This window comes from Haemaphysalis longicornis, unplaced genomic scaffold (assembly GCF_048455015.1).
Source record: "Haemaphysalis longicornis isolate Haplotype H1 unplaced genomic scaffold, Haemaphysalis longicornis Haplotype H1 scaffold_3, whole genome shotgun sequence".
NCBI lineage: Eukaryota > Metazoa > Arthropoda > Arachnida > Ixodida > Ixodidae > Haemaphysalis > Haemaphysalis longicornis.
Window position 1 is genome coordinate 5,459,934 of NW_027526335.1, and position 18,201 is coordinate 5,478,134.

Genomic DNA, 18,201 nt, shown 5'->3' on the forward strand with positions numbered 1-18,201 from the left:
CAAGGTGCCTGAAGATTGTTTTCAAGTGCGGCAGCCTTCCCGCCCATTCATGATTGGACTTGCGCAAAACAAACGGGGACGAGGAAGGAACGACAAGGACAAGCCTCGTCCCCGTTTGTTTTGCGCAAGTCCAATCATGAATCGTTTCCAACTAGGCCGGCTTGCTGTGATGCTTCCCGCCCATGTTAAGGTGGGTCATTTCCGTCAGTGTGTCCGACCTTATGTGCCGAAACCCCTCCAGTGCTACAAGTGCATGAAGATTGGCCATGTCGCTGCAGTCTGCGGCAGCGCCACTGTATGTCCCAAATGCGCTGGGCCCCACAAGGCTAGCGACTGCAGTGAAGATGCCCTGAAGTGCGCCAACTGTGAGGGACCTCACGATGCCTCATCGAAGAAGTGTCCACGTATGAAGAGGGAGGTCGCTGTCTTGAAGCAGATGGTGAGGGACCACTCCACGCACAAGGAGGCTGCCGCGACAGTACGACAGCGGCGGTGGCGTCACCGGTCTCGACACCGGAGGTCTTCAAAGAAGGCTGACCATTCTCTATCGTACGCTTCTACGCAAGCGGCTCCGCCACTAGTGTAACAACTACTTCCACCACCGCTACCCCCTCGGCGGCCGCCACCTCCGCTGCCTCCGCCGCCTCCGGCCCCGCAGGATTCGCCGAGGTGTCGCCTCGCCGGTCGACGCGTGGCCCCCACTGTCACCGATTGTACCTCCTTCTGAGCCCCAACGCTCAGTGCTAAAGGCAGTCACGAGCTCTCCCGCCCCGGCTACGTCTTCAGATCGGCAAGTCGTCGCGGTCCTGAGGTCCCTCATGAATGCCTTTCGCACATTTCTCACCAGTCTGAATACACCATCTGCGTTGAGTGCACTTCAGGTACTGGAGGCCCTGGATCCAGTACTTGCAAGCCTCGGATAAGCAAGGACCATGGCGAACGTACGTTTATTGAGTGCGGATATCAAAGACGCTTCCATTTTTCAGTGGAACGCCAGAGGACTAATGTCGCGTATTTCTGATCTTCGCCAGTTTGTCTTTATGAAATCTATTCCTATACTAGTCATCTGTGAACCGAACGTATCCAAGCCTGTTCGGATATCTGGCTATGAACTTTTTTTATGAGCCACACTCGGAGATCCCAGCAAAGTCGCTGTCTTCATCAGGCGTGAACTGTCCTACATTCACCATTTTGTGCAACCTTATAGAGGCAATGAGTACGTCTGTCTCACCATCAGAAAGCGCCAGCTCACTTTCACTCTTGTGGGTGCATACATACACACGACATCTCGCTTTCAACGAAAGAAGCTGGATGACATACTAAGCACAACAACGGGTCCACGGGTAATTACCGGTGATTTCAATGCACACCACATGCTTTGGGGAAGCCAAACACCAACATGCGAGGTCGGAGCCTAGTAGCTTTTTCCTCAGACCAAGGGTTGGGCCTACTAAACGACGGAAGCCCCACTTACGTACGTGGAACGAACTACGGCAGTTGTTTAGACCTGACGTTTGTGTCACGATGTTTATCGGGTAGTGTACAGTGGTTCCCAGACATAGAAACTCGTGGAAGCGACCACATTCCGACCTATGTAAAGATAAATGGCTTACGAAGTCCCTTCGATCCCAATGTTATTCGGGTAGCCGATTAGTCCAAGTTCAAATCAAGAATGGAAGAAATTTGCCGGAGCGATGACCTTGAAAATCTAGAGTCCGCCATTGAAAGCACACTCCAAGCCTGCAAGCGTTCCGTCCGGCTGTCTCCAAAAGTGACCGAGTTTGACGTGGAGCTGAAGCGCCTTCGTGCTGTTCGTCGCCGCGCCGAACGCAGATACCGGCGAACAAAATGTCTCGAAGATTTGAGAATTTTCAGACGAACGCAAAAGATCCAGCGCCGCATTGCCCAACAAGCACAACGTTGGAAATCTTTTTGTGACTCGCTCGATCCTCGCAAGCCTTTGTCGAGGATATGGAAAACTGTGCCAGGGCTAATGACTCCCGTACAGCAGCGCTCCCAATTTAAGGCCCTGGCTATTTACCAGAACCGCCTAGAGCTCGAAGTGGCCGAGGTCTTCTGCATGAGGATACTGCTCGCCAGTCACATCCCTGCATCTTGGGGTTCAAGGATGGGCGTCCCATTCTGCATGGAAGAACTGCAGGCGGAATCGGCTGCAAGCGAGCTTCGTCTCCTGGGCCTGATGGAGTCACATATGCTGCTCTGCGTCACCTTGGTAAGGATGCCCAACAAGCCTTGTTGGAATATTTCAACGACCTGTGGTGTGATGGTTCCGTTCCTCAAAAATGGAAGTCCAGCCGCCTCGACCCGCTCCTGAAGCCCGGAAAATCTATGCTGGATTCAATGGCATGCCGACCAATTGCACTTGCGAGTTGCGTTGGAAAGCTGATGGAGCGAATCATTCTTGCACGTCTGGAGTGGTTCTTGGAGCATTACAATGTCTACCCTGATGTCATGTCTGGATTCCGTCGCAAACGCTCATCCATTGACTGTGTTATTGATTTGGTGACTTTTGCGCAGCAGCGGAAAAGTGCGAAGCGCATGTGTGCTGCGTTGTTCCTCGACGTTAAAGGGCCCCCTATGACGACGTGGAGCACGATGCGATTCCTAAAATACTACAGGCTGTGGGGCTCGGTGGCCGGGTCTACCAGTTGATACGGAACTACCTAACAGGAAGGTCATTCTTTGTTATGACTGCCGATGGGCCGACATCAGCTCACTATACTCACCGTGGTGTTCCCCAAAAAGGAGGCCTCCTGAGCCCCACACTTTTCAACCTTACGCTAATTGGCCTGACTTCTTGCCTTCCAAGGAGGGTTCACGTGTCGATATACGCCGACGATATATGTGTTTGTGCAGATGGAGTGACTCGTGGCATGTGCGCGCCCGACTGCAAAATGCCGCTGACTTGACGACCTCCTATCTACACGGACAAGGGTTGTAAATATCCAGCACCAAATGCGCCGTGCTTCCGTTTACACGAAAGCCTATGCATGCGTACCCTTTGTATATTAATGGCGAAAGGGTGTCTTATGTGAGAAATCACAAGTTTCTCGGCATAGTTGTCGACAGAGGCCTTTCTTGGAGCGCTCACGTAAACATTATAAAGAAGAGGCTCTCTGCAGTGGTGCATGTGCTCCAACTCATCAGCGGCAAGACGTGGGGAGCACCAATGAAGTCAATGTAACAGCTATACAACGCGCTGTTCTTGGGCTGTCTACGGTACAGTTCTCCTGTCCTTTCTGGAGCGTGCCGCACAACTACTCGGTCACTTCAGGGTATACAAGCTCAGCCCCTGCGAACCTGTCTTGGCCTACCACGATGTACGTCAACAGCAGCGACCATTGCGCTGGCTCGGAATCACCCTTTGGCAACCTTTGTGGAAGTTGAAATACTCAGGACACATATCAGGCACCTCGCCCGTCTCCCTGATCATCACCTCGCGGGAATACCAGCGACCCGTCCGCGGGCGTCGTTCGCAAGGGTAGTAGCTTCCCACAACACCAGCATTCCGTCGAACTATACGCCAGCGATGCGACCGCTCCTTCCGCTGTGATGTGTGATGCAGCCGCGTATGTGCCTAGATATTCCAGTAGTAAAGAAAAAACGCGATCTTCCCATACCGGCCCTGCAGCAGCTAACTTTGACGTACCTGCGCGAGACATACAATGACCGAACACATGTATACACCGATGGCTTGGTAACATCGTCGGGTTCTGCCGGCGCTGTTATTATTCCGCAAATGTTACTGTCCAGTCAATTCAAGATAGCCAATCCTACAACCTCCACGGCTACAGAACTTACGGCCATCCGTTGCGCTCTTCGTACCATCGAGCGAAGTTCGTGCCGCAGATGGGCTATCTTCTGTGATTCGAAGGCTGCACTTCAGTCACTCCAGTCACCCCTGTGCCGGGGACCTCCCGAACAGCTACTGACAGAAGAATGGTGTACGACCGTGCTACCCAGGCGGGTCATGATGTCACCCTGCAGTGGCTTCCCAGCCACTGCGGCATTGTCGGCAACGAAAGTGCGGACGCTGCCGCCCGGCTGGCGCAACAAACAGCAGCGACTGTGCTCATCCCATTTTCTAGGACGGACGCAGCTAGGGCCATCGGCATACTTGCCCGGGAAACAGCAATCTCCCAATGGCATCCAGAAGAATTCACATGTGCACGCATTGATGCCCTTGACCCGCACCTGCGGCGTCCCCTTCCACTAAGCCTCCCACGGTCTGACGCAACCCTTTTTTGCCGTCTCTGGCTGGGGGTGGCGTTCACAAATGCTTATTCATACACAATAGGAATGGCAGCAAGTGAGGAGTGCGGAACGTGTGGCACGCCGGAGACGATCCGGCACGTTTTATGCGAGTTCCCGTGCTACTCGCCTGAAAGAAAAAAGCTGTCGTCAGCACTGAGAAACCTGGACTCTCGGCGGCCATTTTCGAAGGAGAAGATTCTGCGCTACTGGCCCTCTCTGTCATCCGCTCAGAAGGCGACTAAGGAACTTTTACGCTTTCTACGGGCGATGAACTTAAACACCAGACTATAGACTGAACGCCTCCAGTGTCTATCAGTGTCAGAGCTTCAGCGCTGGGCGTACGTGTCTACTCCAACTTCTCTTCATTCTTTCTTTTCTCTTTTTTGCCTATTTTCCCTTTCCCACGTGCAGGATAGCAAACTAGGCTCTAGCCAGGTTAACTTTCCTGCCTTCCTTCTACACCGTTCCTTCCTTCCTTCGGGTCTTTAAGGAAATAAAATATTATGACGACAATGATGATAATATGATACACTACACCCGGAACTACACCTTCGCACCAGAGCGGAAACTACTACAACAGTGGCAACTGCCGGACGATAAGCCGCACCGTATACGCTTTGAGGATATAAGTCGTCAACGAATACTCACAGCTCGAGGTACAATAAGGTTGAAGCTGCTTGGCACGTCTTTAGGCCTAGCGTTAGGGCTACCAAACATTAAATATGCGCCTAGCAATAGGGATTGGCCGAGGCTCCTCTTATTTATTTATTTGTTTTATTTATTTATGAATACTGCAATCCCTATTAGGGATTTTCGCAGAGTGGGTTACATGAATTACATGAATGATCATATACAAACAAATTAGTACTACGACCTCTTAGTCGTAGTAACGAGAGAAGGGAAACACAAAGAGGAGAAATGACGACGATGAAAGCACTTTTGCACTCGCGCTTTGAGCTACAGAATCGCAGGTGCCCTCTGTACCTTTATTGTTGTTACCATTGTTATTATGATTACTAAACTGTTATAGTTGTTGCTGGTAGTAGTAATAGTAGTGGTAGTAGTAGTGCAGTGCTGGTGGTAATGGTGGTGGTGGTGGTGGTCATAGTATAGTAAACTGCGTGGAGCTGCATTCGCACTGTTTAACATGAAATCATTCGTGCCGTTTCCAGTAAAAAACTTACGCGTGGCCTACCACTGTGCATGCGCCCTGCTCATGCCGCTGAAAATACCCTATTGATAGCCTGCTTAGAAATTTATTCCTAGGTCTGTGGAATAACGGCTCCTCTTCGGTATTTGTTTTTAGGGACAGCCACTTGAAGCATTCTTGTATGTATGACTTTTTCGAACATGAACGCGTCACATGACAGGTTCTGAGAAAGGAACCTCGTTTTTCTGCAACCATCCTTTCGGGAAAGCAACAAGATACGGAAAAGCAACTATAAATGTGCGTGTGTGTTCAGATACGAGCATCGCCACACTGCCCCATTTACTTTTGTATTTGAAATTCCGTTTGCACGCGTCGGTTGACCACAAAGAAGAAGTAACTGAATGGTGTTGTGGATGATGAAGCTGAAGGCTGCTGGACATATACACCCATGTGGCAACGGAGAACCACATGTATCCTTCCAAGAAGGATTTGCTCTTTTGGCGCTAGCTTTTGCATCCATGCGTGTAGTATTTCTCCCACGAACGCTATACGGCGTCACGATATCATTTTCTCTTGAAGATCTTTAAATTTGCGCCCAGCAAAAAAAAAAAGCAGAAAAACGCAAAATGGCATTGTTTTTTTCCTCTCCAAACGCTGACTTGTTGCGTGTTCCTGAACCAACCGTCATTTGTATTCATTAGCTGTCGATGCCGTGGCGAACGTACTCCTTTTTCCAAGTTTTACTTTTTCCCTGCTTCGGGCATTCTCCTTACGCATTTTACTTACATGCCGTGCCAATGCCACAAAAACAGCCCCACAACGTTGGGATGACCAGACTGGAACCTGCTTGCGAGTTATTTAATTTTTCCCTTTTGTTTTCACTTCATCTCTGACTTTTTTCCACTTCAATCCCGGCTCCATTTCTCAAGGCACCGCCAACACGCTCGACGCCGCGCACTTGAAAGGCGGTGATACAACGCGGCTACCGCTTTAACAAAACGTGCACGTGCCAAGGCAACCGTCGAACGTACGCCTTTCAAGGTAACGCTTATACAGAAAGGAAAAGCGCAAATGAGTATATCTGTCCCTGCGCAAAGGTATACCTACAGCACAAGCGGGAGGTATAGTTCGCGGCTTCGTGCAATGCTCTCCGATAACGCTCGAGGCCAGACGCTACTATACACTTTGTCTGTCACTGACCTCCAATACAATAACACAGTTTTAAGGTGGCGGGGTCATTTTCCCCGGAAAACAATAGGACAAGTAGGCTCCGCCTGTTTCTTTTTTCTCCTGTAGGCTGTTGCAGTGGAGTAGTTCCAAGCTTGGTCGTCTTTACAACGACTTAGCTTGAACTCTCTCTCTCTCTCTCTCTCTCTCTCTATATATATATATATATATATATATATATATATATATATATATATATATATATATATATATATATATATATATATATATATATATATATATATATATATATATATATATATATATACATACACAACCCTCTCTCTCTTGTTTCGCGCCTGACGCGCTGACGCGGAGCCAATGGCCGAGCGTTGTTTCGTAGCTTGCTTCGCTCTGGCGGAAATTCTTGGTGCAAAACGTAGTAAATTCTAAATGTATGCTTCAAGCTACAAATGCAAAAGTTCCTAAACAGTGCAAGCTATTTTTTCAGCTGGTGTCTGGATTACAATTTATTTCCGCAGCTGCGTAATACGTATTTTTAGACGCTGTGCGCTAAACGTGTCACCTTTAGAATGAAATACACTCCAAGGGTTTGATCAGTCTGACGCGGTAAAGTCGGTCAAACAGAGAAAGCCAACACTATCGCTACTGGCTTCGGTTACCTGAAACAAGTTTTAGAAACACGAGAGGTTCGTTGTTTTTGCCCCGTACATGTTCAGCGATTGTATTTACGGGGAGCCCGTTGTAATGCTTGCTTTCCGCGCAGAAATGTCGTACGAGCTCCGTACCCGCAGCTGCTACGTCTATTCAGCTGCGGCTTCGTTTATGTTCCCTTCGTCTGCCTTTTCTTTGTCACTTGTTGGGCAACGCGGGGTGGAGAACGGCTGCCAGTTGTCGCTGCGCACCGAGCGCTCCTTGGAAAGCGAGGCTGAAACTTTTTTGTTAGCTGTTTACTTGCGTTGTTTGCTCTCGCTTTTCCTCCCTCCTACAAGGCGGAGCACGCATCGCTGTGAGTCGTGAGACGTTGAGAAACGATGCGGCAAAGAGAAGAGGACACGTGTAAGATGCCATAGAAGTAAGCGGCCTAGCATTTGTTTTGTGGCAGTCCCTATTTTTTAAATTCTGTGATGGTTACTACCAAAAGTAAACAGTCGTGAAGTTAATATCGCGAGAATCATGACGTAAGTGTCTCAACTCGGCAAACAATGCTGGATTTTCGCTTTGTCCCTTTCTTTTCTGCGCGAAATGGTGTTTCGAAAGCCAGCCATCTTTCACGGGGAAAAGGCAGACATTTTGTAGCTGCTTTGAGGTCACTCGGCAGGAAGCGAATCTTCCGGCATGATTGTTGGCTTCTCACCCGCCGCAGTGGCTCAGTGGCTACGGCATTATGCTGCTGATCCCAAGGACGCGGGTTCGATTCCCGGCCGTGGCGGCCGCTTTTCTAATGGAGGCGAAAATCGAAAATTCCCGTGTGTTCGAGATTTTAGCGCACGTTAAAGATCCCCAGGTGGTCAAAATTAATCCGGAGCCCTCCACTACGGCGCGGGCGCGTTAGACCTTATAATCAATCAATCAGTGTTGGCTCCTCCCGGTGTAAGAAAGAACGGCAATATCCCTCACAAGAATTCTGTTTGGAGCCTACAAGTCCTAACAGAAGTACGACGAAGAGAACAACCAATGACAGTGCTGGCATCAGGGGAAGGGGGAGGGGGGGGGGAGTATATACACCTCCGCAGGACAATCGAAGTGAACGGAGCCTAGCGTAATAACAACGTAAACTTAATAGCAGACGCACACGGTGGCGCACAAATATTTGCAATAGGACGTCAAGATGAACAAGATGGTGGGATTGCATATTTTAAACCAGTGCGTATGCATACGAAAAGAAGGAGCAACACTGGACTAAGACTGATAATTACCTTAATAGCTACATTAGTAGCATTGTACAAGTCGTCTAGTCATTTCCAACACTAAAAAATACTTTCAGCGGTATTTCTGCATGCTATCTAAATAAATCCACTGCCTGTGGGCATCTGTACCAAGGATAAGATAAGTGATTGAACTGTTTCTTATCTTGTTTTCTGTATACACATGCACTCAGTGCACTCAGTGCACTGAGTGCACTGAGTGCATGTGCACTGAGTGCACATGCACTCAGTGCAGCCATGCACCGTGGTCCTCTGCAAGCTCAACAATGATTCTTGCGGAGTGCAAGGCTCGAGGGCGTCTGTGATTTCAACAATTAAATGTAGCGGAAGGGGGGCAATCGGTCGCAATTACACCGCTGCCCTTTTTTACACTTACCCACCACACTTCATACTAGTCTTTGGAGCTAAAGTATTTAATTGCTCTCGAAAGACCGATATGAAATTTTCGAGGTAAGAAAACGCGCTAATTTTTAGTAGCTTCGTTGCTAGCTACGCTAATTTTCCGTCAATTTTTCTACCGTTAGTTCTAACTGTGTTTGTATTTTACGCAAAAAGAAAAATTTGCGGCCTGCATATTGTGTTTCCAAGCTCCCTTTATGCGAGGCATAAAATATTAGGTGCCTTTTTCAGCTCAGTTTGAAAAACCTGCAGCAAAGTTAGTAAGAAAATTGGGGAACCTAGCGAGAATTTGTCAGGAGTTCAGTTCAGCTTGTGTTGTGTATTCCAGAAAGCGGCGCGGTTTTCCTGGTAAAAGCTGACTTATCAGATTGACGATGTCCGGCGAATCCCACACAACGCGCAACAATGGGAATATAAATATATAGCACATGCTGTCGTTTACGTCAAGTAAAAAGTAATGCACACTCCCCGCAATATCACACAAAGGGTAAAAGAAAATACATGACGTATACACTATTCAGAAATAACAATGGACAAAACGCCTTGTTACAACACGTCATGCAAAAAAATGGAGGGTAGACAACCTTACAAGTTATAGTAGGATATAACACATTACACAAAATTCGTGATCAGACGATTACGCAAGATATACGCAAAACAAAACACAAAACGCTTTTGAATAACAAATACAATACCATATTACTGTGTAACAAAAAAGCAGAGAACACTTGCTGCAAATTTCGGGCAAAATTAAGCGAGGTATGCCCTCTCACGTTTTTGCCATGCTGGCTAAAACACCGACGTGCGCGTGTTTATAAACGGCATGAAAGAGGTGCTGCAGCAGTGAAAGTTACTTGTGTGGGCCTCCAATAATGTGATTATGTCTTCGCATTACCATTGCGATGATCTTTTTTTTTTTTTGCTTTGCGTAGCTTTGTCCCTCTCTCCCATTTGCTTCTTTTTCGCCCTTAGCCCTACGTATACGCTATTGGCGTAAATCGGCTTGGGTACTCCCGCAATAATTATCAAGCTCAAATTACTCCTATAGGCCACAGTGCATGCCTCTAACACGTGTTTCTAAGCCGAAGGCCACACCGCAATACACAAGGTCCACTAGAACCGAGGATCGGCCGTGCTGTAGGGAATGTGTGCTCGTTCGCATTCGTTAGGCCCCGGGTTCGAATCCCCGACCCAGAATCCCCCTCTTTTACTCCCTTTGTGCCGTCGGCCATTTTTCAAGCCGTCGCTCTGTCACGCCGACGCAAGACGCTGGATTTGCGCTTGATGGGGCATTTAATGTATTCGTATTATTAAATTAATCATGGCCTTTATTATTGCAGCGCCAGTAAGTCACAAGAATATTCTGGCGCCATCTGTAAGTAGAACTTAACACTAAGGTTCCCCTGCAGCTTCCCTATCGGAATTCGCTGAACGTTTTCTCTCCCCCCTCTTCTCCCCGCTTCCCTGTGACAAGGTGCGAGCAGCTGTCCCGCTCCCGCATAGGGTCCCGCATCCTGCAGCCTCTGCCAAAGCTGTACGGGCCGTACACGGACAACCGGGAGAACCTGCAGTCCAGGAGCTTCAGGAACCTGGACCTGGTGGCGGCCGACGACTACTCCAGGGCCTACACGGACGTGCGCGTGCCCCCAGTGCGCCGGCAACAGGACGTGACTACCGGCAGCGCCTCCCCGTACCGAACGCTGCCTGCCTCGTCGGCGTTGCCGCAGTGGCGGCAGCGGTCCACCCTGGGGCCTCGGTCGACGCCTTTCCAGAGACTCGATGCAGTGACGACGACTGGCAGCAGGTCGACCACGCGAAGGCGGAATGCGGCGTAGCTGTGATAAGTGCATCCGCTTCGAAACTGTTTCCTGCGCGTCCCTCGAAGCGCCGGCCGAGCGTGTGTGCGTGTGGGGCCCTCGATGACGGGTCGAGCCTCCGCGCCGCTGGTGAAGAAGCTGACGAGCCGTGTGAGCGCTCGAAGCGGGACCATCCGGCAGAGTGCCTCTTTTGATGGGCCGGTTCCACCGGGGTCTGTTGACCACAAGCGCGAATGACTTGTTCCCCGCGCGTGTATATAAGGCAAAGCTAGGCGAAGAAAAGGAGCGCTCGCATCCACAGCTGAGAACCTTGTGTGCTTACTTCGGACAGAAGAGAAAGAGGAGAGAGTGTTGCGTGTCACATGCTCGCTACAAGGTTTCTCTCGAGCTTCGTTTCTTTCCGTCAAACAGAGTGTCAAGACGCGTGCTGTGTACCTGTAATGGTGTCTTAACCGGTATGGAGGGTCAACGAAATGGGATGGCGGAGTAGCCTGCGGGCTTCAAATTATATGTCTGGCATTTATACCCTACCCTTGGAAAGTGAGTGGAATACGAGTGCGATGTAGCGGTTCAGCTACGGGGGGCCGCCGCTGATGTCTGCTTTTCTGCTGCCGTTGCCACCGCTGCCGAAAATCGCTCTCTCAAACTGTGGCGCAATTTCTTGGCCTATCTACCTTAAATTGTGCAAAAAGCCAGTAGGTAAGCCTGGTATGCAACGCATTGCGGCTATCGCATAAGAGGAGAGAAAGAGAAGTAGCAATGATTTTGTGAAAGAAACTTTGGCATTTGTCTTGGAACGATCACTAAAGATAAGCCCATCTGTTGGTATGCTTCTAACCGTGGCAGAGCAGCTGCCACTAGACAGCTGGTTATGTATAGTGCATACGTAAGCAGCTGTTGACTGATCGAACAAGTGGAAGTAAATAAACTGAAAACAATATTCTGTATGCGCAGGGTGCAGCGTTGTTGCGCTGGGATGTAAGTGCCACAAAGGAGGAGTAAATAGCAAGCGTTACTTAGGCCGTTAACGTTGAACGTCTATACCTTTGGGTGGGGCAGATCTCAAGTTTCAAACCTTGTGAATGCAAAAACCCAGTCATGTCATCCAATTCCTTTAAAACAAACCTGGCTTCCTAAATCTTCAGTGATAGTCACAAGCGGAATAGGGAGAACATATATTCGCATTCGATCTGCCAAGAAACTACGTTCTTGGCAAGAAACCTAATGCGAACTGGGGAAATTTAAGCCTGCTCAAACGCGCATCATCGTTAAAGGAGTACTGACACGAAAATTTTATGTTACACTTTTATTGCTTTTATCGATGCTTAATGGTCTGGTGAACCTGAAACAGCACTTGTAATACTTCAGCACGCGATAGTTAATTACATTCAACGGCCTGAAAATCGTTTGTTTCGAATTCCCGCGCTTTCATCCCGAAAGGCGCATATGACAGAATCCCGGCCTGACCTAACCGCTTTGTGCGGACGTCACCGGCGCCCGCTTGAGGGGGTGTTGCACCTGCTCGCCGCTCGTGGGGCCGCCCTCGTGAAGTGACGTCACGAGTTTTTGACGAGCTTGCGCGCCACTTCTTTTGGCTTCACGGGATGATGTCACGCTGATGTCCATTTGCTGAGTGCTGCTCCGCGCGCTGCTCTGTCGGCGCGATAAATGAGATCCAATTGAACTATGTTCTTCGCGTCGCAGGCCGCTCATATTTCAGCAAGGGTATTCTGTTGAGTGAAGGAAGCGAACTGTGAAATAATATTAACGCCGAAAATTGGTGTCAGTGCTCCTTTAAGACGACGACTGCCAGTCGCATGATGTTCGATAATGGAGCTGTCCTACTTACCGAACACGGGGGGACCTCTTGACGGCCTCAAGACGATAATTGCTCGCGTCAATTCCTCCGCGGGCGGTATATACGGTATCTTGCACACTGAGTATCTTCAGTCTGAGATATGCGCAAATGTGATGTGGTTCTAGGTAGCAGCGCAGCTGGTGTTATTTTTGCCCCCCTAAAAAAGAAACTCAAGTGCGGGTTTTGGACCACCTTTGAAGCAACCCCTGTTTCATTTCTGGACGCAAAAGTGAGTAATGGAGTCGACCCCAAGTCGCTCGGCAAACCGTCGTGTCGCGCTTGTTGCTCGCATGCAATGTTTCAACTGGAAGTAAAAAGAAAACAAAACTTTCGTGATTTATTTCTCTTTTCTCTTATTCGGGAATCCGTCACAGTCGTGAGAAATTGTAGGCCACAAGACGAGGCTGTTAAGGGATGTGCGCATGGTATTGTTGAAATTGCAAGTAGCTCGCGAATGCGACTGTTCAACCAGTGACGTAGCCAGAAATATTTTTCGATTGTGTGTTATACTACGCCGGTGAAAACACGGATGGAAATAGATCCTGCGCCCCAACAAAATTTTTGTCATTGTTACGCTTTAATAAACCATGCAACACCCTTCCTATTTTTGTTTTTACGTTACACTACCACAGTCGAATCTTATTAGTTTGAACGCGCTTAATTCGAAATTCCGGTTTATTCGAACAGACGCTGCGGTCCCGGCAAAATTATCTCTAGTTTAATGGCCGAAAACACCTGGTAATTCGAACGTCCAAGCATCTAATGTGGTTAATTCGAACATGCTGCGCTCCGAAAATGCCACGACTATGGATTTTTTAAAGACTGGATGCGTGCTTTGGACAGTAAATTTGCCGCTAAAGGCCGGAACGTCCTTCTCTTCATCGACAACTGCACGGCGCACTGCGACCTCGAAGGCCTACAAGCGTTTCAGCTGATTTTTCTGCCGAAAACACAACGGCTGTGCTCCAGCGTCATTCAAAATTTGCAAACTCTTTATAGGCGCCGTATCGTGGAACTGATGCTATTGTGCCTCGACAGCGAGAAAACGTATGCCGACGACATCTATACGGGGATATGCATAGCTTTGCCACTGTGTGCGCTTCCGTCGCTCAGTGCGTACGGCAGCAGCTAAGCGCGGCCGTCTGGACGATGCTGCTACTTTTAGATGATGAAAGTACCACAGATTCAAGCGCAAACTCATCATCGGACAGCAGCAGCAGCAGCGACGACGACGACGATTTGACATTGCATGAGTTTATGTTCGAGCACCTGTTCACCCCGCCGGAGCAGCGACCGAAGGTAGAGTCGTATCTGGAAAAGACGGCGGATGCTGTTATCCTTCGCAGCTAATTTTAGGGAGATACGATGGTGACCCTATCATGGACATGGACATCCGCTCGGCTTCTTCATTCGTCGCCATGCGGAAGGCAGACACAAAACCACCGGCACGTATCTGGCAAAACTGGCGAGGAACAGCGTGCGGAAAACACGAGCGCGCAAAATGCTCCGGGAAGAGAGAGCGGGAAAAGTTTGGTCACATGACTCTTGACATCTCACCCTCCCCCTCTTTTCACTGCTCCCGGAGCAGCGCGAATGTTTCATTCGCGGAACGAAAGCACACGTCCCCGTTACTCCCGTGTGCTGCTCTGGCTGCTCGTTCCACTTGCTCCTTTTTCTTTCACTCGTCAGTCTCGCCATCGTTCGCTCGGTTACGTCGACAACGCGGCTCAGCCCAGAGACGGCCGCCAAAGGGCTGCGGCGAGGGAGGGATGTGGCGCTCAGAAAATTTCAGGGGGTTTCCCGGTGCCGAACCCCTCTGCCCCCCCCCCCCCCCCCTTCCCCACGCCCCTGGCTATAGCGCTCGAGCAGGGGAAGCGCCACTTGGTTACCCTCGGTTATCTATGGCGCACTTTGAGCTCGCCGTCGTTTCTGTTGGGTCCTAAAAACGCAGCATTCCACGAGTTCTGGAAGTATCCCCGGACGGCTTTTAGGTATACACGCAGCGGCAGGTGTCCCTCGGTGATGATGATGATGAATAAACATTTACTATAAAGGAGTAAGGAAAGGGTATGGTCCAGTGGCGTAGCCAGGGGGGGGGGCTGACCGGGCTTCAGCCCCCCCCCGAAATTTTTCCGGCCGTCGCCGTGCTGCCTGTATGCATGCCTGGTACGTCGCCTGTGAACAAAGCTGCATATCCTTCGAAAGTGCCACCTACGCAAGGGTGTTAAGACAAAACCACGGCCGGACTCGACTCTTTTTCCGCGCTGCGGAAAGGGAGTCGAGTCGGGCCGTGACAAAACGAAGCGCCTGAAGGGTGCGAACCGCTGACGGATGATTGCGGAGGGGGGCAGCCCCGAAAGCCACGGCGCCTTCGGGTAAGCTCAGCTCACGGGACACCAAAGGCATGCGTTGTGTCCCTTTGTGCGAGACATGTGACAACACAGAGAATAATTGGCCGGCTGAGTCGTTCTCAGCAGAGGAGATTGACTCGGCCGGGGTAGCAAGCAGTGGTCCGACCTAACCCACGGCGGAAAAAAAAGGGACCGCCGGCCATTGATGGTTGAAGACTGGTACGATGCAGGCCCGAAAGGGAAGAGACGATCTTTGTATGTTAAACAGAACAACGTGCAAGCGGCGGTGGCTGACCATGCACGGCCGCTCCATCTAGAAAGGGGGAGATCAAGCGGCCGTGGGGACACATTGAAGACTCGTGCAAGGTAACTGAAGAATGCGGTGGGGCTACGTAATGAATGAAACCTGCAGTTTAGCTGGATGAATGTCGTGCGCGGGCAGCGGGCCTTTGCGAATGAGACACACAGCAAGGTATGCCCCTCTTCCTCGCGCCAGCGGGCCCTTCATTCTTCCTTTTAAGTGCGAATGCACTTCTTAAGCGAGCCTGAATCGTCCGCCGCCGTAGTCCGCATAGCAACAGCTGCGGGTGCGCGCGCTCCTCGTCTTCCCTAGCAACGGGGGGAAATGGGCGCGCGCTACTCTCCTCCTCCTCTCTCCGCTCAGTGACTGCGGGTGTTGGGCGCCTCCTCATGGCACATACCCACGTGAGGGATTGACCAGGAATCGACGCATACTCCGGCGACGGTATCTTCGTGCTAACCGCCTACCTCGCCCCCAACCTCTCGCGCGAAGCGGTCCTCCAGTACGTGGACGCGGCCATGGAGAGCGTCTGCGCGCGTTCCAAACCCTCGGATCCCGTCGTCTTGGTCGGCGACTTCAACGTCGACGTCCGCAAGGACGGATAGTGGTTGGTCGACTACATGCACGCCACGCACTTCATGTCGTGCGTACCCCTCGACTCGCCCACCACCATTAACGGCGGTTTCATCGACCTGGCCTTTGCGAGAAACTGCCAAGTCCGCACCGTCCTCCAGGACCCTTTGACGGTCCATTTCACGGACCACAAAGCGATCCTTCTAGCAATCACGTACAACGACAATCAAATAGGTGTCTGTGAATAAATGCATCTTTCTTTTAAGTGCGAATGTAACCGTGCATTCGCACTTACACACTCTCCCCCTCGGGGAAGTGCGAGGGAATTTTTTTCACGTTTCTGTCGAGCCCGGGAGGGCTTTGTTGGAGTGGGCTCAGATTGCGCGCACTGAGTGTCCCCTTGCGATGGCGATGTTGCGACAATCAATTTCACCCCTGCGATTAGGCAGCTTTGTTCGGTGGTATTCTCCCTTAACCTAGTAACTGGAGAACAGCGGGTCGAAAAAAAGGCGCGCTGCGGCTCCCCGAGCCAGTCCCAGACTTTATCCTAAATGTGAAGGCACGACGGTCACCAGCCCTACGGCCCCTACCACAGGCAGACGGCGTCGCGACAGTAACAACGATCAGATGGCCATATTCTACCTCGATCACAACTAAAGCCCCTCCATTGCGTCCACGGCCGCTTTTTCCCTGGACGGCGGCTGCCCAGAGTAGTGCATATTCAGGGGCCTGAAACACAACTGCAACATGCCGCGAGGATAGAAGCGTGCCTTGTTTTGAGAAGCTCATGTTCCAAGTGCCAACACCCAAAAGAGGCCTCGAATTGTAAGTCATTTTCTTCCAGCGATTAATCCTTGCATGATCACTGATGTCTTTTGGCGATGGAGCTTGCATTGTACGTTAAGTTCTGCAGTGCAGATCAGTTATGCATTCCTTGATATTTGAGTAATCATTTTCTTATATTTACACGATGCCACAGTACCTTGCGTCTGCGAGCTAGAAATGTGTATCTCGTTTTATTTCGAATGCAGTATTTGCGTTTGAATTGGTCGTTGAAAGCGCCGACGGTGGAGCCGATAGGTGATTTTTAATGAGGGAAAAAGTAAATTTAACTCCTGTACACGCCTAAATATTTTGTTATGCGCGTAGTTGGTGAGGGTTACTGAGAGTGTATCGGGACAGCGATAGTATCAGTACATGAAGAGTGAAAAATATATTTGTTCTGGCTGCAGTTTTAATAGTTTGCTTTTACTGGGACGAAACTCCATGTGAGGTAGCCGCTGTCGCGTTGTGTCCGCGATATCGGGACTTTTGTTACCGCGTTTCATATCTACGCGTGCATCCACTGCTACACCCAATTTTAAACCCATAGCAGCGTGCACAGCGCAAGTGAAGGACCTTCGTACTGCTGGCGAAGAAACGAACGTGCCTTTCTGGTAGGATTTTCCTTTAACTCTTCCTGGCCTTTTTTGAAGTTCTGTGGACGCAGGAGTATCATTAATTCAAGGCCCAATCGGTCGTGCAAGACAACAGAATTTCCAAATTATATAAACGGGCTGCAGCCGCAGGCCCTCTCAAGAACACCAGCACACCTACGCTCTCCTCCTCCCCCCCGCACATACGGGTGCGCGCTGTTGTCTTTCTTCCTGAATCCACAACTGCTACGTATACATTCTAAAATGTTGCATGAAGGGCATTTTGAGCAATCGCCAGCATTTCTTAAGTAACCGAAATTGACCGAGGAATTATCACGGTAAACAACTTTGCAATTTTTAGCCAATCGATCCTGTTGTAGCCTGAAACCATGCTTCAGTTTCAACATCACGGTCGCTCTCAGCCAAGGAAATAGTTTAACTGCGTCATTACTGTCCGCTTCATGCTGAAGCATGGTAGTCTTTGGTCATTCTGTATGCGGGGCCGTGCCAATACGCATGTTTTCTTGGTGCACTCCAGGAAACAAAATGCTGACCTTTTTCGGGCATCGTACCATGCCCGAAGGTCATGCTCGCTCTGCACAGCTGCCCAGTCCTCCGTTTTCTGGTGGACCAAGGAGATTCCCAGCATAATTTCCATTTCCCGCGTCTCTAACGAAAACTACCGAAAACTCCTGTGCGTCCTATACATTCCAGAGCCGCCCATGCTCATGAACTGCAAATACTTTTTTATCGTTTAGCTTTAAAACCGGCAGTTGGCTGAAAAATGGCAGCGAACGCGTCAGCTAAAAAAGTATGTCCTTTCATTAAAGTTTGAAACCAAAATGGTAGAACCGCATTATAACTCTTTCCTCAGATCTCACGACAAAATTCAAAACGCAGCAATATTTTGCTCAGCTTGCACAGAACATGCCTAACCGCAAGAGTA

The 18,201-nt window shown here is 49.9% G+C and overlaps 1 protein-coding gene across 3 annotated transcripts in view; it reads left to right on the forward strand.

Moving 5' to 3' along the window:
- LOC144173883 (uncharacterized) overlaps positions 1–13,219 on the forward strand; it is a 91,771-nt gene extending 78,552 nt beyond the window's left edge. For 2 of the 3 annotated variants that reach the window (XM_077702185.1, XM_077702186.1), the window contains exon 7: positions 10,415–13,219. In XM_077702185.1, coding sequence (XP_077558311.1) covers positions 10,415–10,775 — 361 coding nt within the window. In that variant the 3' untranslated portion in view covers positions 10,776–13,219. Of the gene's footprint in view, positions 1–7,605; positions 7,689–10,414 lie in introns of all 3 variants that reach the window. The other variant, XR_013323398.1, reaches the window with a different exon arrangement.
- Positions 13,220–18,201: the final 4,982 nt, after the last annotated feature.